Source organism: Pelecanus crispus, chromosome 1, assembly GCF_030463565.1.
Source record: "Pelecanus crispus isolate bPelCri1 chromosome 1, bPelCri1.pri, whole genome shotgun sequence".
Lineage (NCBI taxonomy): Eukaryota > Metazoa > Chordata > Aves > Pelecaniformes > Pelecanidae > Pelecanus > Pelecanus crispus.
In genome coordinates this window covers 181,298,127-181,325,806 of record NC_134643.1, presented here as the reverse complement: position 1 = coordinate 181,325,806, position 27,680 = coordinate 181,298,127, and the positions used below count along the sequence as shown (strand labels likewise).

General features: G+C 38.1%; 2 protein-coding genes across 2 annotated transcripts; one reads left to right on the top strand and one right to left on the bottom strand.

Moving 5' to 3' along the window:
* Positions 1 to 600: 600 nt before the first annotated feature.
* Positions 601 to 5,954, bottom strand: MZT1 (mitotic spindle organizing protein 1). The gene is made up of 3 exons (XM_075727721.1): positions 5,906 to 5,954; positions 2,230 to 2,375; positions 601 to 669 (listed from the first exon to the last, which is right to left on the bottom strand). Exons 1-3 carry the CDS (start codon positions 5,952 to 5,954, stop codon positions 646 to 648), a joined length of 219 nt encoding a protein of 72 aa, XP_075583836.1. The 3' UTR covers positions 601 to 645.
* Positions 5,955 to 6,331: 377 nt separating this feature from the next.
* Positions 6,332 to 23,853, top strand: BORA (BORA aurora kinase A activator). Its single transcript, XM_075725526.1, has 12 exons — positions 6,332 to 6,356; positions 7,396 to 7,566; positions 8,737 to 8,843; positions 12,511 to 12,556; positions 14,134 to 14,215; positions 15,438 to 15,503; positions 16,265 to 16,321; positions 17,668 to 17,885; positions 19,218 to 19,371; positions 20,374 to 20,972; positions 21,385 to 21,519; positions 23,664 to 23,853. The coding sequence occupies exons 2-12, from the start codon at positions 7,411 to 7,413 to the stop codon at positions 23,844 to 23,846; spliced, it is 1,803 nt and encodes a 600-aa protein (XP_075581641.1). The 5' UTR covers positions 6,332 to 6,356; positions 7,396 to 7,410; the 3' UTR covers positions 23,847 to 23,853.
* Positions 23,854 to 27,680: the final 3,827 nt, after the last annotated feature.

Genomic DNA, 27,680 nt, shown 5'->3' with positions numbered 1-27,680 from the left:
ATTGAATCCAGAATTTAAATTTACATGCATTTCTGCATGGATAACTGAAGTTCCTTTGGTATCCAAGTTAAAAACACTTTTTCCAGCAATTTGAATCAAAAAGACAATTCATTACATACATTATCAAAAGTGCTTTATTTCTTACTTTCAGATTGAGACTTAAGTCTCTACCCTTATTCTAATTAAAATAAAGTCAGGATGTGCTTCATTCCTATCTGGTCCATAAAGCAAACCTAAAATTGTACATGTAGTTTTTCAAAGCAAGATATAAAAACCAGGATATATTAGCATTTACAAAGGATGCATTAACAAGCTATACTCATTATAACAATATTCTTTGCTACACACTACTAAGTTCAGCAAGTGTGCAGTATTGACACAGTTTAGCAAAATACTGGATGCCAAAGAAGGGCAAATGCACTATATTCACAAATAGTTCACAAAAATACCAAGTAATGAGATTACCAGTGAACTTATCTTAAACTTTTCAAAGCTATTCTATACATCATCCTTTTCAAGATTACAGAAATACTCTGAAAACTTCACACACACACATATTTCAGTTTTTTTCTGAATACTGGCAATCTTCAAAGACTCTGTTAACTTTAACTTGGCATTCTTCTCATGCAGAAATCTTCTCCCATGTCAGCCTGTCATATTTTCAGCAGCCTAGAAACAGAAAAAAACATTACTGCAAGTCACCAAAAGTAGACACCATGTAGATGATCTTTTCTTGTAAATATTTTTATTTACCTAGAGAACTTAGCCTAAAAATAAGCTACTTATGAAAATTATAAGATGTGTAGTGTTGTTCTCTAATGAATACTACTTTTTTTTAAGTAATGCTGTCAGTTGCCATTAGCCTTTATTAACATAGCCATTACTGTTTGCTTGTGTTAAATTGTATATCCTGTATCTGAGCAGCTTGTATCCTGTACATTTTACCCTATTACTTTCAAGAAGTACTCAAATGCATGTTATTTTTTTTCCATTGGAGTTTACTTCTTTATATAATTTATAGTAATTATTACTCCCACTCATACAGATAAGTTATTGACACAAAACTTAGAAGAATGACACTAATCATAACTGCATAAATCATGCTGCCAATTATTTGATCAAGGTCATCAGTAAGTATTTTTATTACTGAATAACTCAACCCAGCCAACAAGGTACAGTTATTGGAGACTGACATTGGTAGATTTTAAGCCAGTCATGGGACAAACAGGCAAAGGATAGCAATGGGAATGATAAGCCAGTAAAAGCAAAGGAAGAAGTAAACCAGCCCTCCATTACATATGTACACATAGTTAAGCATATATGTATGCACACATTTAAGCATGTACACAAATATAATATGCATGAGTATAGAAAAATGTCAAGTTAAAAATGAAGTAAAATATTTGAAAATCGGTGAAAAATAGCCCCGATTAGCATCCATCTACTCAAAAAAACTGTAAGTCGAATTTTCTAAGAATCAGAATGCAGTCTTCCACAGCACAGATACGCAGGCTAGATACAGGTTTCACCTCTACCTCCCCAGAAATAAAGACATAGAAGATACAGTGGAAAAGAAATCATGGTGTTTAGGTAGACAGTAAAGAATGAAAATCCTTTAAAAGGCAAGTGAGGATTTTCTTTTCTTTTTTTTTTTTTTAAACCACAGCTGCCCTCTCTACTAGCTAAACAGGTAAAGGCTAAATTATGAAGAGCCCTGTATACCCCCCCCCGCCCCCCCCCATGAAATCCCCTCGTTTGTCTTTGGAGAGATTCAAAGTACAGGCTAACGTGGTAAAAGCAATATGTGAAGATTACATTAGCAAGCTGCATGTACCTGTTTACAAGTACGGATGCATACTATTAGGCCTGAGGCTGTAGGAATGAGGTGATATGGGTTAAAGGAGAAAGTAGCAATCTATTTATGATATGATGCAGGTAAGGGGGCAAATGGTGGCTACAAATGCCCAGAATAAAACTCTGTGGTTTTGGTTGTTGGTTTTCATCCTTCAAAAGAGTTAATCTAATTATTTCTGAAAATATTTTTTTTGTACGATTTCTTGCTTCATGTTCTATTCAGTTGTATTCATTGCCTTTTCTATGGAACAGTTCATTTCCTTGACTTAAAAAAACCGAGCCATATCTTAAAATACAATTTACAAATTGAAGTATAGCAAGTTGAATATACATCTGACTCTTAAAATTTGTAAGCTTTTTAAGCAAAAGCATTACCTTTAGAGCTTCTGTAGCCTTACGCAGTTCTTTAATAACAGATGATAATGCTTCTGGATTTATCCCCTGTTCACAAAGCCGCACACAAATAGACAATGTCTCCATATCCAAGCCAGTGTTTAGTATTCTTGAAATCTCAAACAAAACTGCAACAGAAAAAAATGAAAGCAGTTTAGTCCCTACAGACTATGAAATTTCAATATGATCGAAAATGTTATGCATTAACATTTAATTTCTACAGTACAGTCTGTGAACATGGCACTTATGAAAGGCTCTTGCAGTCTGAACCTTAGCAACAGCATTCATGTTCAGCTTTCCAGCATAAGCTAGAAGCCACAGCTTCTAACATAAACACCATGCTCTTCTGATTCAGCAGACTGAATACCAGATAATGCGTTTTGAAAAATAAAAAATAAGTGAAGAATTCAATAACTAACATGCTTGCCAACTATGTAGAAGGTAGGCTATAAGAATAATCCATGCTTTTGAACTCTGGATACTGACAGAGTCCTACTAAAATGGACTGGAAGCACATTCTTAAAGCTTTTACAGAGAATGTCAGGAGTGTTCCAGCCACCTCCTTCCATGCCTAAACACGGATTTAGGTCTAACATTAACACTGGTTTAAGGATAAGCAATACTGTTCAATTTTTACATGACACAAATCAAGAGCAGTGCCACATGTCAGTATGAAACCTTTTGTAGAAGGAGATTCCAGTCAGCTTTTGTGCAGAAACAAAGATCGATCTCTCTTCCCTCCTAAACCTTCCCTGAAAGGCCCCTTTTCTTTGATTCTCATAGACAGTTTGTTAGGTATGTAACAGAACAACTTACTGAGATTTTATTTCTGGTTGCTACAGTAATCTCCATCCTGAGGCTAAGCCCCTAGCAATACAGGTTAATGTTGAACACATGCTTATTCATACTGTTTCTGTAGTCAAACCTCCCTCAAGCGAGGAGAAAGTGAAGTAGAAGGTCTTTCTTACCATGAAAAAAGCAGCATGGCAAGTGATTACTGTCCAGCTATGAAAATACTCTGCTTCAGGATATCAAAGACATACTGCAGCACACCCTCAGAGTCACACTCACCCAGGCCTAATGCATCCAGTCAATTCCACTGAAGTCACAGGGAAATGTCAGATGCTATGAAAAAAACCTCCAAGAACGATAATACTCTTGAAGCCCACACAAGTAGTTTGGATTAAGAATACGCAGAAGTTTAAGACATGAAAGCAGTTTGTCAGACCAAAGCCCTAGCTACAAAGCACAAGGGAAGCTTCCTTCTTCACAACAAGGCTTTCTGTTCCCACTGGCTTGAAAGCAAACCATTCCAAACACATTACACATGCACACCCTGTCCACACAAAAGCATCTTCAACAGCCAGATAAAGCAACAATGCATTTGCAGTAAAATGCCATTGAACATGAAGAGCTACAGAACTAAGCCTGACAACTTTCCAGAAATAAACAATTTTTACTTTAACCATTTAAGTTTTATCATAAAATTTACTAAGCAGGTGACATATCTGAAGGCAGAGCAGTAAATCTAATTAAAGATAAGTTCCAATTTCCTATGTCAGCAAGAGTTGTGGTCACTCATTTCTCATAGTTAATACCTTTGGGTGTTGAGGTAGCACCTTTGGCAGAGAGATGTAGCAGTTTCTCCACAAAAAATCTGAGCTCTTAACAATTCGGCAGAGAACAGCTGCTAAATATGTGTATCTGACATTCTAGATTAAGCATTTTACTTCTCTAAACTACTAAAGATATAAAAGAACACTTTTTTTTTAATACCAACCCATTTGCTTCCATTAGGTGCCTATTTCTTATGCAGTAAGTTAAGACATAACAGAAATTTCATGTTCTATTTAAAAAGGTCTAAAAAACTTACCCTAAAAATATTTTTTCTACTCATTATGATGGGCCCTCATCAACCAAAATCTTATTACACAGACACAGCTATCATAGTGCTTTACATTGCCAGTTACTTCACCAAAGCACTTTGAATAAGTATTCTTATAATGGAAATTTCAAGATTAATGTTATTTTAACAGTAAAAAACCCCAAGCCAATTTATTTATTGAGTGCAGTAAAACTTCAAACATGAGGGTATTTCTAAGATTCTGTTTAAGCAAATCTTTAAAGATCAAGTTAAGTTAATGGAAATTTGTTTTCTTCTAAAAACCTGACCTCAGGAAGATATTAAATTATGAATGTCTATTCTAAATAAAATACACACATTGTTACACAGGAAGCCTGGGGTCCTGAATCTGAAGGCTAGTACACTTTCCATAGCAGTGCTTAAAAGCCTTACTTTATCTTTAAATCTGCGTATCACCCCTCCCATCTAAAACATTGCTGCAGAAGTGGAGAGGTGGTAGGTGTCAAGTACAGTTACAAGAACTTAGAATTACTGTCCTTCCCAAACAAACCTCTCTCCATCCGAACAGAAAGATCTTATCCTCTTGAAGCATCAGAGCAGCCATAATCCTGCTAGTCCTGCCTTGCCTCCAGCAGCAGGTCAGATCAGCAGCTGAAAGACTAATTTTTACACCAGTTCAACACATGAAGGTCTTCACTGAGAAATCCTTATGAAACCGTAGCCGTAACCATAACGCAAGGGCAGACTGAGAAAATAACAAATGCAAAGCGATACCCCCATGAACACTCTCCCTAGCCACCAGCATCTCATTAGGGCATTTCCAGAGCAAGTCTTTGTATTTAACAACCCTCAGGGGACTTCCTGGCAGCTCTCCACTCTGCCTGAAATTGACATAAGCTTTTGGCATAGCCATTCCATTGAGTTCCAGAGTTTCACACTACACATTGCTAAGAAACACCTCCTGAACAGGCCAGCTTTAATTCCTCATAGTCAGTCTGGAAGAGAAAGTGAACACTCGATCTTTACTCACCCTGCTCACATTTCTCATGGCCTATAAACCTCTGAAATATTTCCCACTACTCCCAGTGCCACTTCTCTCACATTCCTCATCCCACAACAGTGCCAGTTTTTTTGTTTCAGGAACTATTCTAATTCTGTAACACTGACTGCCCTTCTCAAACCTTTCTTTGCTGTAGGTCTCCCCCCCCCCCAGTAATTTACTTTGGTTTTCTGACATGAGCAGTCCACAGGAACAAGATATTGGGGATAAGACCGGTTTGGGTGCTGCCACTTAGAGGTTGGTCCTTCCTCTCCCTTCCATCCCTCCAGTTTAAATCCAAGATGCACAGAGTTAGGTAATATAATTTGCACTAACCATTTCAAGTACTAGGAAGGAACAGCAAATACATATATTTATAAACATTAAAAAATAACGGTATTCTCAATTACATGCTTAATAGGAAATTTAAAAAAAAAAAGCAAGAAAAGTCACACGAGGTCCAAAGATGCTAGCACTATTTGAAGTGTTTCAGACGTTACATGAAGTAAAAAGAAACTGCTGTGCGCTAAATCCTCAAGCAGTTGCGAACCGTAATCCTCTTCACAGGAGAGGCACTTGGGTTAATTAAGCCCCGGCTCAAGGCCCCGCGGCCTGCGCCGGGGGACGAGGGCAGGAGCGCCGGGGCAAGGCCTGCTCGGGGAGCCCAGACACTGACGCGGAGCTGCCGGCGCGGCGGGAGCGGGGCCCGGCTGCCGCCCCCAGCACAGAGCCCAACCCCCGTCCCGGCCACCCACCGTCCATAGTCTCCCGCACCGCGTTGAGGCTGGCGGCGTTGCTCGCCATGGCGACCCCGCACCGCCCCTCACCTCCCACCCGGAAGCGGAACGAGTCGTCACCCCCCCCCACCCCCCCCCCCCTCGCGCGCGCGCGCTCCCACCAACATCGTCCAAACGCCCGCCCCGCTCGCCCCACGTGACGCCCCAAACGCACCGCGCTCGCCCAACAGCCAAGGGGAAAGGGGCGGGGGTTTCTTTCGAATTTGTGTAGCGGCTCCCCCGGCGATTGGCCCGTTCGAGAGCGGGAGGGGCCCTGCCATTGGCCTGGCAGCGGAGACTGCGCGTCGTGATTGGGCAGCGCCCGGGAGGGGGCGGGGCCAGTTAAAGAGCCGCCCGGCGCGGCGGAGGCGGGAGCTGTGATCTGAGGCGAGCATGAGCGGGCGCAGCGGCTGCCCGGTAACGGCGGCAGGTACCTGCTGTGTGGGCCTCGGCCTCGCATCAGCCGCTGGGGGCTGAGGAGAGCGGCTCGGGGCGGGGCGGGGCTCGGTGACACCGTCCTGGGGGGAAGAGGGAGAAGGAGCTGAGCGGGGGTGCCTCCCCGGGGCTCCCATCCCCTTTGCCACCTTAGCGAGGGAGCCAGTGGGCCTGAGGCGGGAGCGGGGGGAGCGGGCAGCAGACCCGCCGGCCCTTCTCCCTCATTCCGTTGCGGGAGGGAGCGGTGGCGCCTCCCGGAGCCCCTCGGGGCCGGGGCTGGTCCCGGCCCGTTGTGTTTGTGTGTGTGTGGGGGTGGTGGTTTTAGCGGCTGAGCGCAGCGGGACCCTTCTGAGGTCGTTATTGCCTCTGCAGCTCTCCCGGCCGAGCGGACAGCACCGGCCGTCTACCCAGTGGCCGGCACGGCTGCTTCCCGCCGCCCGGGGTTGCCTGCCTGCAACCAGAAGCTTCTGGTAGCCCCGTCTCGCCGCTGTGGCTGTGGCTGTGGCTCTCCGTTTCCTTCTGAGCTTGCGGCGAGCGCAGGGCTGGCTGGCACTGAGGGGCACCCGGGGAGGTGGTCTCTGTGCTACCCGCGTTCCAGTGACACCTCTTTATTTTGAAGCCCTTGTGTGCCAGTATTTGGTATGCAAGCTGCCCTCCAGGAATATATTTGGCTTCATCGCCGGTTTGTTTCTTCTGGTGTTTTTTTTTTGTTGTTGGTGTGGGTTTTTTTTTTTTGTGGTTGGTTTGTATTTTGTTTTTTTTTAAATTGCCCTTTCAGTGTCCTTTCTTGTCTTGTTTTCATAGTTTTTATTTATTTTTAGTTGTTCTTTGTATCAGCCTTATTTATCTGTTTCACGTGTCAGTAGGTCCAAGCCAAAGCTAACTTCGTTTTTGTTAGTCTTTTGGGTGTTTCTGTCTCCTTAAAATGATCGATCATCTCTTCCGAAAACCTTCAGGATGACCCTAAAAAGTCACAATTATAACTTCCTTTCCCCCCCCCCCCTTCATTTTTCCTCTCCCTCTCTCTTTTCCAGGTATAGCTTAGTGTTATGGGTGATACAAAAGAAGCTAAAATGCAGATAACACCAGAAACTCCAGGCCGAGTCACAGTCCTGAATCCTTTTGAAAGTCCCAGTGATTATTATACTCTTCAGGAGCAGATTGTCTCCAGTCCTTCAGTCTTTAAGTCAACAAAATCTTCATCTGTAAGATCTAGTCTTTAGTTGTGTAACTATACAACTGTAGTGCTAATATTTTGAAATGCATTTAAAAGTGTATTTTTTTAGTGTACTTTAATGTTTACACTAAGCCAAAGAATTTTGGTGGCATTTGGTGTCTCTTCTGATTACAGGAGTATGCTGCTTTTAATCTAACATTGTCACTTAGTCTTCCTACTTTGCTGGGGTCTTTTTTGGTTGGTTTGGGTTTTTTTTTCCCTTTAGATATTAGGTGTATCAGTAGATTAGCATCTACCCGCTAAGTGCAAAAACCAGTTGAAAGTAGATAAAGGGCAGTTGTTAGACATGGTGTTCTTGTCCCAGTTAAAGTGGAAAAAAAACCAGTTCCTACTTACATGCTAAGCAGGCTGGATGCAAGTAAAACTTAATTACACTTCTGTTATGAGCTGTTTGTATATTCACAGAAACAAGTTAATGATTTTGTGTATATATAAGGTTTTTTTAGTTGCAAATTACATTCTGGTTTGCAGTTGGAATTATTTTCTGCTAAGCAGTAGAGATGATGCTATGCTAATGAAACTAAAAAGGCTTGCTTGGTAGATCATTTTTCAAACATATTTGAACAGTATTTTGTAATTAAGTGTTAAATAAAGGGGTGAAGCTGTTTTATTTCTGAATAGGGTTTTGTTGCACGCTGTGCGTGGCATTATGAGGGAGACTTTGCAGGAGGCATATGGGATTGCAACTCCTCAGTTGTCTTGGAAACGTGAGGTGAAAGAAAAGGCTGCTCTATTGTTTGGATAACTTGGGTTAGGTATGGACACTGGGTTTTCATGGAACCGCAATTTGATTGTGGCAATCTAGAAGCAACTAAATTTTATCCCAAGTTCTGTATCTTTAGTAGATCTGTCCTCAGAAATTGAGAAGAAATTGACACCTCAGTTTGTAAATATTAGCTATACCCTTCCCCTTTATATTATCTAGTAAATCATTGTAATACCACTACCAAGATAAAGAAGCCTGATTGACTTACTCATTTTTTTTTAAAGTCGATCATTTGAATAGAGACTTTTTTGATTGTCTTTGACAGAAACTATGTGAAAGTTATGATTGTGTTGTTCCATTAAGATTTGTCCTGTGGTTTTATTTTTATCTTTTTAGACTAGCAAGCATTAAAATGTCCATTTCTTTTTTTAGACACCAGGAAAATTTAGATGGTCTATTGATCAGCTTGCTCTAATAAATCCTGTGGAAATTGACTCGGAAGATGTTCGACGCCAAGCAATGTATTTGAGTCATGCTAGGTAACTTACCATCTGTTTTTATGCAGTTAACTTAGCTTGAATATTAGAACACTGTTCTTTTGCTTTATTGACATTTCAACACAGCATTAAAGACTTTTCATTCAAATCTTTTAACATAGATTTTTATGTGTCCCTGATGTGGATATAATATTTAGATGAGGCTGCCTCTGTGTCGCTCTTTTTTTAATGTTAAGAAAGAACTGCTGATCCGCTCTGATTGCAGTTTGGAAGACAGCCAGATAAAAGCAGTCAACGGAAGCAAGAAAATGTCTTGCCAGTGACTGTTACCAAGCTACCTCCCCTGCTCCTTGTCACAACACAATTTATCTTCTCAGAGTGTTCCATACAGAGACCTATGAAGTGTAGGCTTCTTCAGTCTTTGGGACTCCTGCAGAAGGGTAGAGCTGGGAAAGCTAGCTAGGTAATACAGTATGCTTTTTGAAGGGTATAGATTTGACTTAATGTGAAGGAGGGAAGGCCAATAAGCTTGCCATCTTTGCAAAGAAGGAGATTGCTAGTTACTTGAAATAATTTGGGGATCTTGATCTCAACTTTTTCCTTTCTCTGAAAATAACCTACATGGGGAAAACAAATGAGTAAGTAAACCAGGCTTGGTATTCACAGCTCATCTTGAGGGATAGTCTAACGTACTAATAGTACAGAACAACATGCCAAGTGAAGGTAGTCGAGGGAAGGCCACAATGGTGAATCCTGTAGACACTCACATACATTTCTCAGATACGAACTTGCACAAAGAATTGCACCTCATGGCATGAAGCATCACATTAATACAGTAATAAAACAATCCTCCATCCTGTTTATACCTATAGGACTTTCAAGTCCTGTTAGTGAAATGAAACACAGATAGAGGGCTGTTTAGGGTAGGAGTCCTCTGAATATTCAGAGAACCATACAGGAGTTTGGGTTGGAAGGGACCTTTAAAGGTCATCTAGTCTGACCCTCCTGCAATGAGCAGGGACATCTTCAACCAGATCAGGTTGCTCAGAGCCCCATCCAACCTGACCTTGAATGTTGCCAGGGATGGGGCATCTACCACCTCTCTGGGCAACCTGTTCCAGTGCTTCACCGCCCTCATCGTAAAAAATATTGTGAATTAGACATATCGTTCTTTGCATCTGACTGAACTGACTGATCTTTCTTTTTGAACAAGAAGAGGTATGAGAAGGAATATGAATTTCTTCCTACAGTAGAGATGTAGAAAGAATATAACTCCTCAGCTATATCTGTGAATCACCATGTCTTAATGTAGATATTATTTTTCTTAACATCCGTTTGTTTCCTGGCCTTCCTTGAGCAGCTAGTAGGTTTTGGATAATGCTTTTTATATGTTACAAAGCCTTAAGCTTTATGGTTTTAGGGAGTGGTTACATTGTTTCTGGAAGCCTATTAGGCACAAACTATCTTTAACTTAAATGGCTTGGGTGATGATTCCAATGATGATTAGTGGCATAGCCTATACATACAAACATGTTGTCTAAGTGGGTCCTTTCAGTCTGTCCCACTGTTTCATACCTGCTGTGTTTTTGTTTTTGTTTTTTTAAATCATCTGATATGACTAGAAAAAGGCTTAGTTTGTCTATGTTGCTGTGTTCATGCTTGCACGTGTCAGTGTAATACAGACTGAGGCAGTTATTTCTGGTGGCTGTAAACTGTACATAGTTAAACGCGCGTATATATATGTAAGTTTGTGTGTAAGATTTTTACGGCAACTGATTTTAACTGACATTTCATAAATACTGCTTTATGGAAACTAAAGTGTCATAAATACAGCTCTTGGCATTAAAAGTTCCTGATAAAAGAATTTGAGTTTTTGAAGCCCATGCATAATATTATACAAACTGTATACTCCGTTTTAATAATGCTTGTTAACAAGTCATTTTCTCAACTAGTTGCAAAGAACCACAAGCATAAGAAATTTAGTGTATAAATATTTCAAACTGTTAATTCTCCATTATGTAGTGAAAACAGTTTGGGTAGCAGCACAGTGTAAAAGCTCATGAGCATTTTTGTGAAGTCTGTGTATCATGTGTAGACTTGATTTTGTGCAGTATTACTGTTTCCATAAACTGGGCATCATCTGTGCTGTGTGTTTACTGCACTGCTTATAAAATGATTAGGAGAACTTTTTTCTGGCAGACTGTGTTCATGAAAAATAGTCTGTCAGTAATTGAGCAGACACAGTCTTGTGCACAAACTTTCCTCTTCCTTTTTTACTTCTGGTAGAAATTGAATGTTTCTAAATTGGATGCTATACTATTATATGTTAAGTAATAAAAAATCCGTACTGCATCTTGCATACTGTGTGTCACAGTTGCAAGTGCTCTGTTCCTTGAAGTTGCATACAAGACTGGCTTGTTTTTATTCTTGTTAAATACATACAATATTTTCACTTTGTTATTTTCCTGGAGTTGTGCACTAGAGAAAAAAAATCCTCTTCTGCACTAACCAGCACTTTTAGTGGGAGCTGTTTTCCCAGTTCCCGTTTCTTTGGAATCTGGCTTGTAAAAATGCTTATTACTCATGATCCACTATGCATAAATATACAGTGATTCTATGCTTATTTTTTTGGTACAATAACTGAATTTTGTGCAAGTGTCTTCATAGAACTGTCACTAGCATCATCTAGTTAGACATAGTTGAAGATGGCATGTTCAAGTATTGCAGATCTAGTCAAGGTCTGATTAGCATCAAAGAAAGGGGGCTGTGAGGGAAAGTTTATGTATGTATTAGGTACATCTACATGTGTTTGTGTAGCTAATAATGTGTGTTATCTGACTGATTTCTAAAATTATTCAAGGGTAATTCAGGTATACTAGCTGTGTATGAAAGCATGTGATCGAGCTAAGACGATGAATATTCATTGTAAAATTTTTTGAAGCTTATAAATTACATTGTAGTAACTGAAAGTGAGACTTGATGGTAACGATTAAAGAAAGTATAAATGTGAAATCTCACATATTATTTGAAAATGGCTGAAGTAACTCCAATATTTAAAAAAAAAAAGCTAGGTTAAAAGCTGCATAAGGGAATGTGTTAATTGATTCAAACTGAAATATGATACTGTATCCTGAACTGAAGAAAATATGGCAGACTAGCTATTTGAAAGGGGGAACTCTGTGCTGGGAAAGTGGGCTGTGTCAGGAATTTGAGTATACAAATATTCCATGAGTATCTTGTGTTGCTCTTTTGTTCCTTACAGCTCAATTTTTTATTCTGCTCGATTTTGTAGTGAGATTCTTTGTGAGCCTAATCTCACGGCAACTTTAATAGTAAAATCTATTCATATGACAAGTTCAACATAACTAAATGGATTATTTTTGGAAGATCAGTTATGACTGAGTTTTTGTCTAGATAAAAATGCTTGCTGATACAAGGAGTAAATAGAAGATTTGCAAATACGTACTTGTAAGTGGTACAGATCTTTTTCAAATGAACTGAAGTAACTGAGAAGTGCATTTATATTTCTAAATTTATAGTATGAGATTATTGCATGTAACAGTAAAAACATAAAATTTAGGGTTTAGTGCAATTTCATTTATAATGTTTCTCTTAAGCATCTGTAAAAGATTACATGGTTGGACTTCACTGAGTTTTTCCAATTATGTGGTGGCTTTGATAATTGAGTTGTTTTTCATTTGTTACTTAGAATTGATAAGGAGACAGAAGACAGAAGGCAAAAAGCCATTGAGGAGGTAATAAAACTTTCAATGCTATCATGTACTGATTGTTTTAGCTACATACCTACAAAAAAGATCTATGTCTATGACAGGATTTCAAAACCCAGAAGCTGATTATATTTTACTGGTCAGTAAGAAAGTAATTTTGTGTCCTCATCCCTTGCGGTTGTAGTTGGAATCCGCATGGTCTCTTTCTTCCCATCTTCTTTCACAGACCTGTAGATCAAACCAGCAGATTTTATTTCTTTCATGTTGCTTAGTTAGTGGGAATGTAGCTGTAAGATAACTCTTAAATATTTAATTTAAAACTCTTAAATAGTTAATTTAAGGTTAAAAATAATGATTGAGTATTTGGGGTTTTATAGTAACTGTTAGGTAGTTTAGTTTCTTCTATTGCCTTTTTAAAAATATAGCTGAACCTTGGTGATTTTTGGTTTCTTCCAAAGTCTGCTTAGTTGGAGACAAGACTTTCTTCTGGTAGCTTGTAATTCTTTTTGTCCATTTTTCATTTTATTTTTTACTATCCATTTGTCTAGCAGAGAAGGAAAAGTAAAGTGTTTCAAATCTTCACTATAGAAATCTTCAATGTTACTTCCATTAAAAAATAAAGGCTCCGTTAAGCAAGTCTTCCTTAGTGTTATTAATCTTTTTATGTTTTATCATGCTGTTACCAGTTTCTGTCCCTATAAACAAAAAATATGTTTTATGATTCCATAAAGGTGCTGCGTAGTTGACCTGAAGCTAAGATACTCTGTTGCTCCAAATGTGCATTAAAAAGGATATTTCTTCTTTGTGAGGCATAAGCTAATGGATTATGCAGCTGAACAGCTTAAAACCATGTCTCTGCTAAAAATTATGCCTTTAATCGTTGGGTATTTCAAGCTGAGTTTTTTTCATTTGCTTTGAGTCTTGCTTTTATTGTGAGAGCAGGATTTGCCATGTATTTCTTGAAGCTATGTAATAATGTTCATGTTCTCAGCATCAGGGTGTTCTAGAGTGCAGCTGTGACAGCACATATAGTTTCTGGTTCAAAGAAAAAGACTGAAGTGCCAGTACTCATAAATGTTTCACTGCTGAACAGTTTAGCCAAATAAGCTAATAATATTGCCAAAAAGCCTTGGTTGTCCACTTCTTTTACTGTTACTGCAGTGTCTCTAGCACTTCTGCAAAATAGCTCAATTGTTAAAATACAACAATTTAACAAACTGAAAATTTGAAAAGAATTATGTTAAACTACTGTGCAATAAGTATGGTAGAGCGAATTCAAATTTTTCAATGAAACTTTTGTACAATTTTCACTCTGCAGACTTGAAAGATCAGAGGTGGTACATGTCATAAAGAACTTGGGGGTCATCTTCAAATCAAATTGTTTTTTCTTTAACCTCTCTGAGCCTGAAATAATGAAATATATTTTGGGTATAAGGGATAGCTATCTTTATAGGTTTGGGGGAAGGAAGAGTTAAAATTCTTAAAATATGTATCTGTGAGTAGCAAAAGGTATGACTTAAATTTTTCTTGTTCAGGGTACTAATCTAAATTTGAGTCTCCAATTTTTAAAAATGCTTAGATGGTTTCCTTCTATTCTACTCTAGTTTTTCACCAAAAGACTCATAGTTCCTTCTCCTTGGACTGAACATGAAGGCAAGCAAGTTTCTCAGTTTAATTCAACTAAATGTAAGTTGCTTTAAGATAATTTTAAAATTATCCACATTTTGGAGAAATTATCAAGCATCAGTTTTTTTTTTTTAAACCTCAATTTAAATTTTAAGAACCAATGATAAAAGATCGCACAACTGATAGATTTTTAGCTGTTCTCTTCAAATGCTTTCTTTGTTGAAAAATAATTTATTAATCCAGAATCTTATATAATTTTTAATTTTTGTTATTTTGGTTCCTGTTCTTAAATCTTTTTCCTTTCATAACCTGTCTTCAACCAGTCTAATTTACACACACACCTTTGCTGCATCAATACTGGTAATAGCCAAGTCTTCTACTTCACACTTCTTCTGATGTCTGCACATCTGACTTATTCTCACTGCTTTCCTGCCAATACAAATATATGGGAAATTAATTCCATATCTTTCTACCATGACTTGCTATGTAAATTCTTGTTTTCCTCTTAATGCCCTGACTGTCACTCTATATAGGGTTGTGGATTTTCTAAATTTTTAAAATTTACAATTAGATTTTATTATTAATGCTGCTGTTGTTAAAGTTTATATATAACCAACAGAATACATAGTAAATGGATTACGAGCTGGACAAATGTCAGCTATAAAGTGTTGTTTGTATTCAGTACTGTTTGGTGGGAAATTCTTAAATAAGTTTGGAGGGATTTTTACAAGATTTGGAAGAGGCTAAACTGTTAAAATACTTTATCAAGGAGATGCAGCTGGTGGATATTGTATTTTGAATTGTCAATTGTAACATTGTCACTTGGGCAGAGCCACAATCCTAGACCTGGGAAAGCGAGTAGTGAAAGAAAATGGTCTGATGTGTTCCTTAGCTGTTAAAAAGAGTGGAGTGTTAGATTCTTCATCTTTGTCTTCAAGTCAGACTGCATGATTTTCTGGAAATGTGTTTTTCTTGAACACAGCCTGTTTGGCTAAGCATAAACTGAGTTTGTTTTAAATCTCTAAGGTAGAGGAGGCTGCAGGAGACAAAGATCTGGGCAAAGTTGATGCTACTTCACTAAGCTTTTTTTGAATAGAAAGGTGCTGAAATTCTCTTAATTAGCTATAATGGTAACCTTTCTTCAGTACTCCTTTCTAATATCTTCCAAACTTTGATGCAAAAATTTTGTTTAGTTGGATTAAATTTTCTAACTTACTGCTGCTAGATTTCAAAACCCTATATGCAATGCATGATTAAATGTAAGTTCTTATCTGTTTTACAGCCATAGATCTAAATAACATTTCTCCAATTGGAAGACAGCTAACTTTGCAGCCTGGGAAAAGCAATGGTGGGTAAAAGGCAGTGTCTGAAATTACAGGCTTTCTCGGAAGCGAAATAACCCATTTTTAGTGGCTATTTAATTTCAAAATGGAATGGTTTTGGTGTTAATATTCCTGTAGAAATAAATTTTCTTGAGCTGTATGGTACTATTAATTTTAATATCCATTTCTCATAGTAATTTAATTCTACTGTACTCCTACATATTTTTTCAGAAGTAAAAACGAAAGTCTTCTGTAGACCATATTGTGTATTTTTTCCAACTCAGTGTATGGATTTTTTCTGAATTAAAAAGTGAATATAAGCCTTAGGTTTATGGGTAGATTACAGTTTCAAGAAACCTTTCATTTGTTGGATCATTTGGGGTTAGAGAATCTTGATTATTTTCTCTGCCAAATAAATAGCAGAAATCTTAAGACATCTTTTAAACTATTTCATTTTAGATAAATAGGTAGTGTTTTTCCCCAGGGTGTTTTGATGATCTTTCTCCCATTTCCTTTTGAATCCTTCCTTTCTTCAGAGACCTCTCTCCTCACTTAAGAGTCCTCTCCAGAGGCTTTTGTATTACAACCCTTGTTTTTTTATCTCTAGGCATGAGTGTGCTGCCTATAGTGTTGTCAAATCAGAATCCTAGCTTTAATTAATACTTTTCCTTATTGCAACTGTAACTTAAGTAGCTCAATTGCAATGCAATTTGAAAGTGAATTTTTGTTTCTACAGTTTTAGTAAAAGGTCACAGCAATCTAATTTTGTTGGTTTTATTCATTGCAGCTGCTTGTCAGACAGTACTGTCGTTGCCAGTGGATTTTAATTTAGAGAAAATACTAGGTATGTGGTGTAACATCTACATTTAATTACGAATGCCTAAATAGAAAACTTGGGTTTGTATTGTTTGCTGGTTTTTTTGTCTTATGAAGTACTGAAAACCTAATGTATGAATGAAAGTTTTAAGTATGTGTTCTAAATAGTTACTGCGTGTTCCATGGGACATCTGACTTAAAGGATATGATTTGCGTGTAGACATAAAGATAAAAGAGGAGGGATATGGAGGACAATTAGAAATTGATTAACAATTCTGAATGCATGAAAGGTAGTCAGAAGAAGACACCCCCTGCCTCCCCCAAATAGAGCAGTTGTTTAACTTAGCAGAGCTGTTTGATTTACAGGTTGCTGGCCATGAGGCCCATAGCCCAACCTTGCCTTGAGCAAAGCTATGCTATACTTTTGTGCCTTTAATTTAACTGAAGCCATGGTGGTGACTAGAAGTTGTGTGGTGGCAAAAAAGCCATGACCGCTGAGTGGGGAGACCGGAGTCTGAATTAACTGTCTGATTATAACTGCTATGTCAAGCAATTGCTGCCAGCTTCTCAGGCAGGGGGGCTGGGAAGGCCTGTTCTTACAGCTCATATATGGGAATAGCGGGTATAGCCAGCTCAGGAGCATGCAGCAAAAAACATCTATCCCAGTGTTGAAGTCCACAACCCTGATTGTGGGTCATCAAAATTCAAACACAAAACCAGAACCATATCTGTTGCTTTTGTGTTTTGTCTTAACAAATGCTTCCATCAATGCATAGTTTGTGAATTTATGAAAAATTTCTTCTACAAGAAATATCCAATTAGAATAGAGCGAGACCAAAAACCTAAAATAATCTGGTAAGTCTCAGCACGTTTTAATGGGTCCTTGTTAATATCTGTAGGCTCTTCTACTGTGAACTGCTGCTTTGACTTCCTTTGAATTGAATCTGGTTTGCCTTTGGATGTATCACGATGACCATCAAAGCATATGGGAGACCTGAAAAAAGGTCTAGTTTTGCTTGGGTAGCGTAATAACCCTTTTTTCACAACTCAAATGTGAAGAATACTACAATTTGGGGAAAAGGCCATTAAGTAGATGCTAGCCAATATATATTTTTTTTTTAAATGCTGACGTTAGTATTAACAGATGATAGGCAGAAATGCAACCTTGGTAGGCAGAGTGGACTTTTTGTAATGATAACAACTGGGATAGGTTAGGCACCTAACCTTTGGGATAGGTGCCTAAATTAGATAAATTCCTTGATGTATTGGTAAATTGGATTAAATGTTTCACTTCAGTTATATATGTCTCTGTAGTGGAAGATACTCTTTTTTCTTGCATTCTTATTGGAAATTACTTCTCCTCCATGTTTCTAGGTGAATATTTTAGAACTGATGAATTTGCAGATCAGTCTCAGGAAAACCTGAGCTCTTCATCACTCAGAAGAAAGCTGTTTTTAGAAGAAAATGGAAGTGTATCTGAGTGTTTGTCCCCTTCTCTGCATAGTCCATGTGGTAGCCAGCCCCTTGGAGTGCTTTGTTCAATTGACATATCTCCAGTCCGGTGCAGAAGCCCTCTGGAAACATCTAGTTCAGTAAGTAGCCTGTTTTGGGGGCTGAATCGGATGTGACTTAGCTGGCACAAGAGTAGTTCTTAGAGCAGGCTGTACCGATTCTGTGTTCTAACAGACTTCACGAGATGAACAGCCATGTTTTCAGTAAGCTACAACTGTTTTATGAGAGAGTAGGTATTAGACCAAAGGTGTTTTCCCCACGCCCACCCCCACAAATTCCAATTTCAGAAAAAATTTATGTGAACAAAACAAGTTTTAAAAGAATATATTCCTAACTTTTTATTATATCTAATTATTATGCTGTGTTGCTATTCTTTTGTATAGGAGGAATTATGCTTTAATTTCATGTTACGAGAATGAAGTAGGAATTGATAAATATACAAGACTTGCTGAAAGCATGTTGAAACTTTTTTTCCCCCCCCTAAAATGTGTATACAGAAAAAAGGCCTGTTTAAATCCATGAACTGCTGTCCAAAACACTAGTTGATATGAACAGGTGATATAATTATTTCCCTTATAGCTCATAAACTCATTTATGGTGGAAGAAATGACTGTGGATCTTTGAATGCAGTGCTAAACCTGCTTTTTTCTTTTCCATTGAACAGAGATTTCAGATGAATAGACATTTATTAGAACACAGAACATAATGTCTGTTTTTAAAATTAAGTGAGATGAATCTTATTCCAAGGTGGACATAGCACAGCTAAACTGGTTTAGGTGGTATGGTTTCATCTGTTTGGCGGCTGAAGTGCATGGAAAAAAGGTACCCCAGCAAGAATGTGACTTAAAAAGAAAAAAAAGTCCTCACTATGTTGTAGGAATTCTTTTGTAGGTTACCATAATTACACTGCTAGAAGTGAATTTTCTTTTCATACCATATTCTTAGGCAAGATCTTTTTTCTTAAGGAAAAGTATTTTGTCTGCTCCAGAGTTAAATAATTCAGATAATATGGATTTCATTAAAATATAAATAGTGGCTGGCTTTCATCTGCATTGTTAAGAGTAAGAAATTGAGAAATACTTGACTATATACATAGATAGTATTCCCTGTTTAGGCTTATCATAGTTCTTAAATAAAACAGGTATTATAGTCTTAGTTGGTATTATATGACAGTTTGAGTCCATTGCTCTTTTCCTATGTGGAGGCGTAAAATCCAACTGAAGAGTTGCAACTGGAATATTTAAGCTAAACTAATGATAGAAATTGTAATTTTATCATTGTACACTTGTACAGGATTAGTTTTCCTCAGTGCTGCCATATTAAGCTTTTTAATTAGAACACTTTTTATATATACATATTAGTCAAAGTTCACATTATGAAAATATGCTTGCTTTTTTGTGTTTTAACTGAAGGGTCAGTTTTCCTCAAGTCCTATTCAGGGAGGAACAAGGGCTTATAGTCTTGGAAGTATAACCAGTCCCACATTTCCAGAGGGGTCTCCTGCACATAATGGTTCTCCTACTTTTTCACCAATTGCTTTTCACATAAGAAAGACGCCACTGTCAGGTATGGTTTAATTGTATGCGTATTATTCTTTCTTGATTTATATATTTTGATTATAAAAACTGCTGCATTCTTACTGGAACTTTTTTCTGTTTGGAGACAAGTTACTGTGCTTGGCAGACCAGCAGTCTCCTCCTATATAGCACATTTACTGTTTAGCAGTGAAGTATCTTAATAATGTGAAACAGTGAAGTGTATCTGCTTGCAAAAAATCAACTAGGGAAAATGTTTTAGAAGAAGGAATTGAGACCTAATAGGAATGAAAAAAATTTAAAGATTAATCTAGTGTGGGGAAGGGGTTTAAAGCCATATGCCTGAACTAAGTCAGGTCATAGTTCTGATTTGGCCCAACCTGAAGCATTCTGATTGGACAAAGAATGTTTAGCTTCTGTTTTCAAATCATGTGATCATCATGATTATTTGAAATGAAACTGACTAGTGAAGAAATCACGAACATTTTGTGTCCTCATTGCTCTAGAAAATGTCAGTGTTTTATATTTCGTCCATTGCCTGGAAAGGCTTAATGCCATGTTTATAAATGACTTTGCTCTGATAAGCCTTGTGGTATTTCAACACTGTTATATACGGAGATTGCATAGGTTTGATTTTCTTGAAAATTTTATTGCTAGCCCAAATTTTTTTAAATGCCTATAGAATATGTGTAATTAATTTTTTTCCGAAGAAAGCCACAGAACCAGCCTTCACACATTTTTCCTGTGAACAGTATGTGGTATTGCCATTTGAAAATGCAAGGCCTCTGATAAAACAAAGTATGTCACAGGAAACAAATTTGGTGGTAAAAATGGGATAAAAACTTTCCTTTCACATGATAGTTTAAATGCAGTTTAAACTCCCCCTTGGAGCTGGAAGGCAGCGCTCAGTGAAATACTATGTAGTTGGCTATAACTGTTTCAAAGACTCCAGGGTTTTGAGGATGATGATGTTAACTCCATCTGACATCTACTAGATTAACTTTGTTCTTTTTTTTCTTTCTTCTGTGGACAGACCAAAGAAAATTTACATTTCGTTCTCCAGATATTCCTTCCTCAAATAGAATGACACCCCCAAGTACAAGAAGTCCTTATATAGATGGGTGTTCTCCAATTAAAAATTGTTCTCCTATGAGGCTTGGAGCATGTAGAGGAACTGCCCAGTATCAGACTTCTGTCATTAGAATACCAATTGCAGTTGAAAATCATGGTGAGGATGAGGAAGACAAGGAAAATGCTTCTCCAGCAGAAGCTCGGTTCCCAGAAATGGATAAGGGAATAAACTTACGTCAGCAAGATGGTGATACTTTTGCACATGGTACACATCTTGTGGTAGCAACTGTGTCTATTGCACCAGATCACTCGGAAGTTTGTCATCAAAGGTTGTCGTCATTTCAGGATGTAGAAGGCTCAAAGGAAAATAATACTGTAGATATGGCTGATGCAGCTGAAGTGTCAGAGGAAAACACTTGGATAAAAGAAACAATTGGCAATAGCAATGCACCAATGACCAGCTTTATGACAGGGATTACTTTCAGTATTGAAAACTCTCGCATGTGCATGTCGCCTCTTGCAGAAAGCAGCGCAATTCCTTATGACAACAGTAGTATTCAGGTAAAAATAAAAATCTTTTTTTGCTTCTTGGTAAAGCTGAGCTCGACGTACGAACTTGTAGTATGTATACCATTCTGGAAGTAATTGTCTATTTTCTCTTATTGGATGTGGCATGCAGGTAGTATTGTCACTCTTACTCCTTCCCCCCCCCCCCCCTTTTTTCTCTCTCCGTGGAGTCAGCACAGTGATTATAAATGCTTTTTGTGTTACTATGTACAGTAACACGTTTAACTTCATCCAAACTAATTCTGACAGACCCGTTTACAATTTGCTTTTGTTATTAACTGATGGTAGTTGCTTTGTTGGATTAAGTTCTGTTAATCAAATGCAAGTCATATCAGGTATGAGAATCTGAGGGTTTTATTGGTGCTAGACTGCAGTACATTTTTAAAGCCCTGCTTCTTGATTTCAGGTGGACAGTGGTTATAATACACAGACTTGTGGAAGCAGCATTATGGATACTGCGGCGGCTGAAAACAGTTGCAGAGAAAATGATGTGAATACTAACGTGTTTCAGAATAAATCTCAGCTTCTTAGAACAAAAAAGGTAGGAGTTAAATTGTGATACAAAAAGTGATAGGCTTCCTGTCTAAAGCTGTTTTATTCAGTTGCAGGGAGCCTGAATGAGGGGAGAGACTGTCAGGTGATAATAGAGAGCATGTAGTATCATTTCAAGTATTATGTTGAAAACAAGGAATAAATGCAGGACAAATACTGTAAGCTGGCAGTAAAATTAATGTGTTCTATGACAAAGGCAAAGGTAGTTTCAGAAGAAACTGAAGTATGTGCATAAAAGGTAGCTGTGAGGCTGCTCATGGCTTCCAGTGTATTGTAGTCTGTTTCATTTTTGTTTCTGTTGTTCTTGCTGTCTCTTTTTAATTGCTAAGTTTTTAAATGTGTGCCTGTGGAGAAGCACATTTTTTGGGAAAAATTGTCTGCTACTTCTTTTCATAAACTAGCCTCGAGTTTCCTAGACCATACCTGGCATGCTGATTTGGTGGGGAGCTTTCTGGTTAGGTACAGGCTTTTGATTACAAACCCTTTGACCTATCTTAAAAACAAACCAAAACCAACTACAGAAGACAATACATACCTAGCAGGGCTCCCAAGCTCTTAATCTAGTGACTGATGGAAGGACATGAGCCGGCAATGTGCGCTTGCAGCCCAGAAAGCCAACCGTATCCTGGGCTGCATCAAAAGAAGTGTGGCCAGCAGGTCAGGGGAGGTGATTCTGCCCCTCTGCTCTGCTCTGGTGAGACCTCACCTGGAGTACTGCGTCCAGCTCTGGGGCCCTCAGCACAAGAAGGACATGGACCTGCTGGAGCGGGTCCAGAGGAGGGACACCGAAATGATCCGAGGGCTGGAGCACCTCTCCTATGAGGCCAGGCTGAGAGAGTTGGGGTTATTCAGCCTAGAGAAGAGAAGGCTGTGAGGAGACCTTATTGCAGCCTTTCAGTACTTAAAGGGGGCCTACAGGAAAGATGGGGAGAATCTTTTTAGCAAGGCCTGTTGTGACAGGAGAAGGAATAATTGATTTAAACTAAAGAAGAATAGATTTAGACTAAGAAAGAAATTTTTTACAATGAGGGTGGTGAAGCACTGGAACAGGTTGCCCAGAGAGGTGGTAGAGGCCCCACCCCTGGCAACATTCAAGGTGAGGTTGGATGGGGCTCTGAGCAACCTGATCTGGTTAAAGCTGTCCCTGCTCACTGCAGGGGGGTTGGGCTAGGTGACCTCTGGGGGTCCCTTCCAACCCAAAGCATTCTATGATTCTTCCAGAGAATGGGAACCAAGGCTAGTTTCTTTAGAGGAGAGAGCAAAGATCATCTCCTTTCACTTAGTAATTATGGTCTTACAGTCTTACAAGCTTAATGGTTTATGGTCTACTACTTGGAATTGTTTACAGTTGTTGAAGGGAAGACAATACTGACCAGTAGTACCAAATTATAAAAAGACTCAAGCCCATTCAGCCCTCACTGCACTTCTGTATCTGACATGCTAATAGCCACTTCTCTGCCAAGGTAAAGAGCGGATTGATGGTGTCTTACAGACCACTGACATCAAATTTTGAGCTCTGCTCATTTAAGATTAGGACAGCTGTGCCCTTACAGGAAGAATAGATGGATATTTTATCTTTAACTTCTAAAAATACCCACCTACTCTGAGGTCTTGCCCTAGTCACCCTGTTGGACATGGATTATACACATGAATGTATTCATCGGAATCAATTGTCTAATATCAGACCTGTCCTGGAGACTCCCCAATGTCTTGCAGCTCTCCTCCCACTGCTAGTCTTTCAATTGCTAGATCCTGACCAAGCCCAACTTTGCATTTTGGATTAGGATTTAAGTGTGAAGTCATTTTAAGTACTTCATTCAACTCTCACAACAGAGAACCCACAGAAAATGAAAAGAAAAATGCATGGACATTGCTGGCTGAAAGAATCCAGTCTGGCTCATTAAGAGCATGTGTGTGCTCTGAAAGGAGGTTCTTGCTGACAGCACGTCTCAAAAATTTGTGCAGAGAAACCGTTATCTTTTCATTTCTCTTTTATTTCAGAAGGGGAGAGGTGGGAGGCTAAGGTACTAATTGCAACTTGAAATTTTCAGATAGGAAGTTTGGATCTTGTTTCTTTTGGGGAATTTTTGTGAAAATGGTTTTAAAATGAACTTTTCCTTATTAACCTAGGAGTGTTCCCTTTTAAACCATAAGGACAATCAGTTGCTGAGAGCAAAATCTCCAGAGAAGCAATCCTGTTTCCAAAAACCAAAAACACATAGTGCAGTATTTGGTCAAAATGCAACTTGCAACATTTCTGCCTGGAAACATAAAAGTGAAAATCAAGTTCAGGGATTTCACAAAAATGGTATGTAGTTTTCTGATGGAGAACTTAAATTGTGTTGTCTAATAAATTTTTATATATATGACCTCAGTTACCTGGATTATACATACTGTTTTGCTTTTTTAATGCAAATGTAATAAATTGTTATATATTAAGCGAGTTTTTAAATAATGCGGGGTTTTTCAGGTTTTACTAACAAATTTATTGGTATCATTAAGTGATCCTTTTGAAAATTAAGGCAGCTGGACTTGGTACAAAGAAACCGTAGTTTTTTTTCAGAATTGTGTTCCTTCTGTGATTAGGGTAGATTCCACGAGGAGCCTTCTTTTGAAAGTTTGGATGTAACTTCAAGAGGAGTATTTTTAGATAGGCTGAGCAGACCTAGGGTAACTTGCATAGGAGCCAGTGTAACTGCAGAAACACCTACATTTTAAGACACAACTCCTTAAGGCATAAGGGAGTTTTTTCTTTGGGGGAGAGAAAAAGGGAAGGAGTATTAGTTTTGGTTTGGATTCCTTTTCCCCTGATCAGATTTATTGTGTGGCTTCAGGAATACTGGCACTGGTACCAAGAAAGAGTCACTGGACAGAAATGAACTGCTGGGGGTGTGATGAGAGCAGGGCTGGGCCAACAGGAGGGGGGTGAGCACCTGTCAGTATCAGTCTGAAGTAACAGTGATGAAACTCAGCTGTGACTTTCAGGAGGAAAGAATAAAACTAGTGGTCCAGAAATGGGTCCCTGGAATATGTGTAGGTTTCATAGTAGACTGCAAACTGTTAAAAATGGGTGCTTTGATTTTAATACCAGGCTAATCCTTTTAATTAAGTTTTCCTCGTGAACAGCTGCATGAAAACTCCATTCCAGTTATGGAAATTATGTACTCTTACACAACTTTTTTTAAAAAAGTTTAATTCTCTTAGTAATAAAATAAGCTGTATGTCAGCAGAAGCCTTTTAGCAGTTCTTTGATCCGTTTTTTCCTTGGTTTGACAGAAATCAAGGAAAAGGACAGGTGACAGTAATCTTTTAATAGGAAAATAGAATCTTGTCCCCCTAAACAAGCCGTTCTTACTCTTAAAACTGCATATCCGTCAGTTAGCTTTACCATGTAGTAAAGTAAGATGTACTATTGGTTACTTTAAAATTAAATGATAGTGTCATTAATTCAGTAGTTGTATTAGTAGTAATCTTGAAGTTGATCATCAGTCTCCACCAGTGTCTCCTAAGAACGTTTGTGTCCAAATTGATGCTCCGGTACTCTTCTGAAGGAATGTGAGAAGGTGCGATAAGCTTAATTGGCCTCAGTGTATCAGTGAGAGAATGGTGCAGCCTTCCTGCTATTAAAGTAAACCATTACACTTTCACTTCCCTCTTATGTTTAATTCCCAATACTATTATGTCTGCTTACAGAAATTACCCAAATATTTAGATAAGCATTTAGAATTAATTTTTGCATGCCACTTATTGCAAAAAGTATTAATATAAACAAAGTCTTGATACTTTCAAGAAAACCATTGATGAACAGAAGTAATGGAATGAGGAGGGTCTGGAAGCCCACAACTCCCTTTGCCTAATCAAATCAGACTTGGTTAAATTTGATTGGATTTATCTAAAAGGACCTTCTGGAATTCGTAAATGTGAGTGGAGGGGAAAAAAACCCCATATGGTAATCTTCTAGCCCTAGTGACTAAGAGGCGAAGAAGAGATAGGGGAAATACTGAGATTTCAGGGCTGGGTGTTCATAGAGCTCTGACGTAAACTTTGTTGACTTCATTAAAAAAAAAATCCATTCTAGTATGCGCTCTAGGTGAAGCAGTCTGTCTTTTCATAGCAAGGATATCCAGTCCCAGGATACTGGATGGAACTTCTGCTTCCTATTCTATTCCACAACCCACAGAAAAGCTTCTATCAAACCAATAAGACAGTGGCTGATGAGTAACTATTGGCACAGTAAGCTTGAAACAGTTGGTCAGACCTAAATTTGAAGGCAACTGACAACATTTTGTAAAAAATCTCAAAAGGGGAGGTATGAGTGAAATTGCATAGCATTAAAAAGCAACGTATTAGACCCGAGACTTGTGCACAAGCATTGTATGAATAGAACAGTTGTTGAAATATTTTCATTAGTAACTCACCAGTGAAGGCTTTCTGAAAAATATACTTAATGAAACGGGGAAACTATTATACCATCAAGAAAGCATCATTTGGTGTTAGTTCTCACATTGCAAAAATAGGAATTAAAAAAAACCCTGACACTTTAGATTTCTAACCAGCAAACATAACATGCATTACTTTTTCTTCCATGGCAATTTAATCAGTATTTGTTATGCATAAGTGATTGACAGTAATTGAACCTAATGTCCTGAATTACCTATTTCATGATCTTGAAACAGTGCCCTGCTAAAAGCTGGAAATACACTGAATTGCTAATTTTTAGGGGGTGAATTTTGTTGAAGTAGAGAATGAAGTTAGACTTCTGGAAAACGAATTTATTGAATAGGGCATTCAAAATGTTCTTAGCTTTAGTTTGTAAGGTTTGTAGCTCAAAAGCAAGACACAACTTGTCTGAGATGTAGAAGTTTCATTTATGACCTTGCATCTTTTCTGTTTCTCATGATAATTCTCTTTAACAATAATCAGTTGAAAGGATGAATTTCAGATTTCTGGACTGTACAAAGGATTTATTTTTGCAAGTGTGATTACTAAAAATAGTAGTAATGTTAATGTAAAAGGGAAGATGAGAAGCAGAGTAGTCCAAATTACAATCTGTTTCTGAACTGTTTGGCATGATTTGTATAATTAAGATGTTTTAATTTTTAATTAAAATTTTTGATTCTTTATAGTATGTTCAATGATCAAAGGCTTTCAAAGTATTCAGAAATAAAAGTAGTCACTAAAATATTTAATTGCACCCTGTATAAGTATTTTCTTCAAGGTAAGGGAAAAGTAACAGCAGAAATGGGTGAATGTGAGCAGTAATTAAGGATTTGCCCTCAAATAAATTGCCAGTATTTTTTCTGTCCTGTTTTATACTCTTCAATTAGATGGGGATTATTTATTTTATGAAAATGTGCATATGTTTTATTATGTTTGTGTAATTGTTTTGTAGAAGAAACCTATTGTGGAAATTATTGTGGAAATCGTTTGACCATTCTGTTTCTCTAGTCGTACTTACTGCATTGGTTGGCACACATTGCACAAAACGGTCATTGTTTACATTAAATTAATTTTGGTGGTTTTAATGAGAGTCCTTTAACACAGATAATTGTAAATTGAGTAGTGAAACAGAATAAAGATGTCTCTTTCATACATAGATTGTTTGTATTAATTTCTTCGTGACAGTTTGCAGCATCTTCTGTTTGCGTGCTGCCTGTAACACGCATATGCGTGTACTGTGTGGGTGGGGAGTGTTGCGCAGCGAGATCAGGCAGGAAGCTTGGCAAGCTTTTGCTCTCATACAGTTAAAAAACGGTTTCTCTAATATATGATGCTGAATTAAAAGTGCAGTACCAGGTCTAGATCCAGTGCTCTGCGCATCTTTCTTGCAACTTTTTTTTTTTTTTTCCCCAAGTTTCTGAATAAGCCTTTTAGAATAGTGGTGGCAGGACTAAAACGCCTCACTCATGGGGTGTGTGTTTTGTTCTATTGCAATCACTTAAACATGTTAATTGTCTCCTTTTGGTGCCTTTTATAACTATGTACTTTATAAATCTGATCCAGTCCTTTACAATGACAGCATACAGGGAGCTGAGTAAATATGGCCAAGTGACAACCACACATTGATCAACTGCGACCCACTGATAACCCAAGGAAACCACCGAGGAGTAAGTGACTAGTATAGAAGTTTGTGAGCTGTAACTCTTCAAA

Bases quoted from the DNA above. Each gene is read 5' to 3' on its own strand.
- BORA (XM_075725526.1), top strand. From the start codon at position 7,411: ATGGGTGATACAAAAGAAGCTAAAATGCAGATAACACCAGAAACTCCA. The intron at 8,844-12,510 runs GTAACTTACCAT...TTTGTTACTTAG, and splicing joins ATGTATTTGAGTCATGCTAG to AATTGATAAGGAGACAGAAG. The intron at 21,520-23,663 runs GTAGGAGTTAAA...TTAACCTAGGAG, and splicing joins AGCTTCTTAGAACAAAAAAG to TGTTCCCTTTTAAACCATAA.
- MZT1 (XM_075727721.1), bottom strand. From the start codon at position 5,954: ATGGCGAGCAACGCCGCCAGCCTCAACGCGGTGCGGGAGACTATGGAC. The intron at 2,376-5,905 runs GTGGGTGGCCGG...TTTCTGTTGCAG, and splicing joins GGTGCGGGAGACTATGGACG to TTTTGTTTGAGATTTCAAGA. The intron at 670-2,229 runs GTAATGCTTTTG...TTCTGTTTCTAG, and splicing joins AGGCTACAGAAGCTCTAAAG to GCTGCTGAAAATATGACAGG.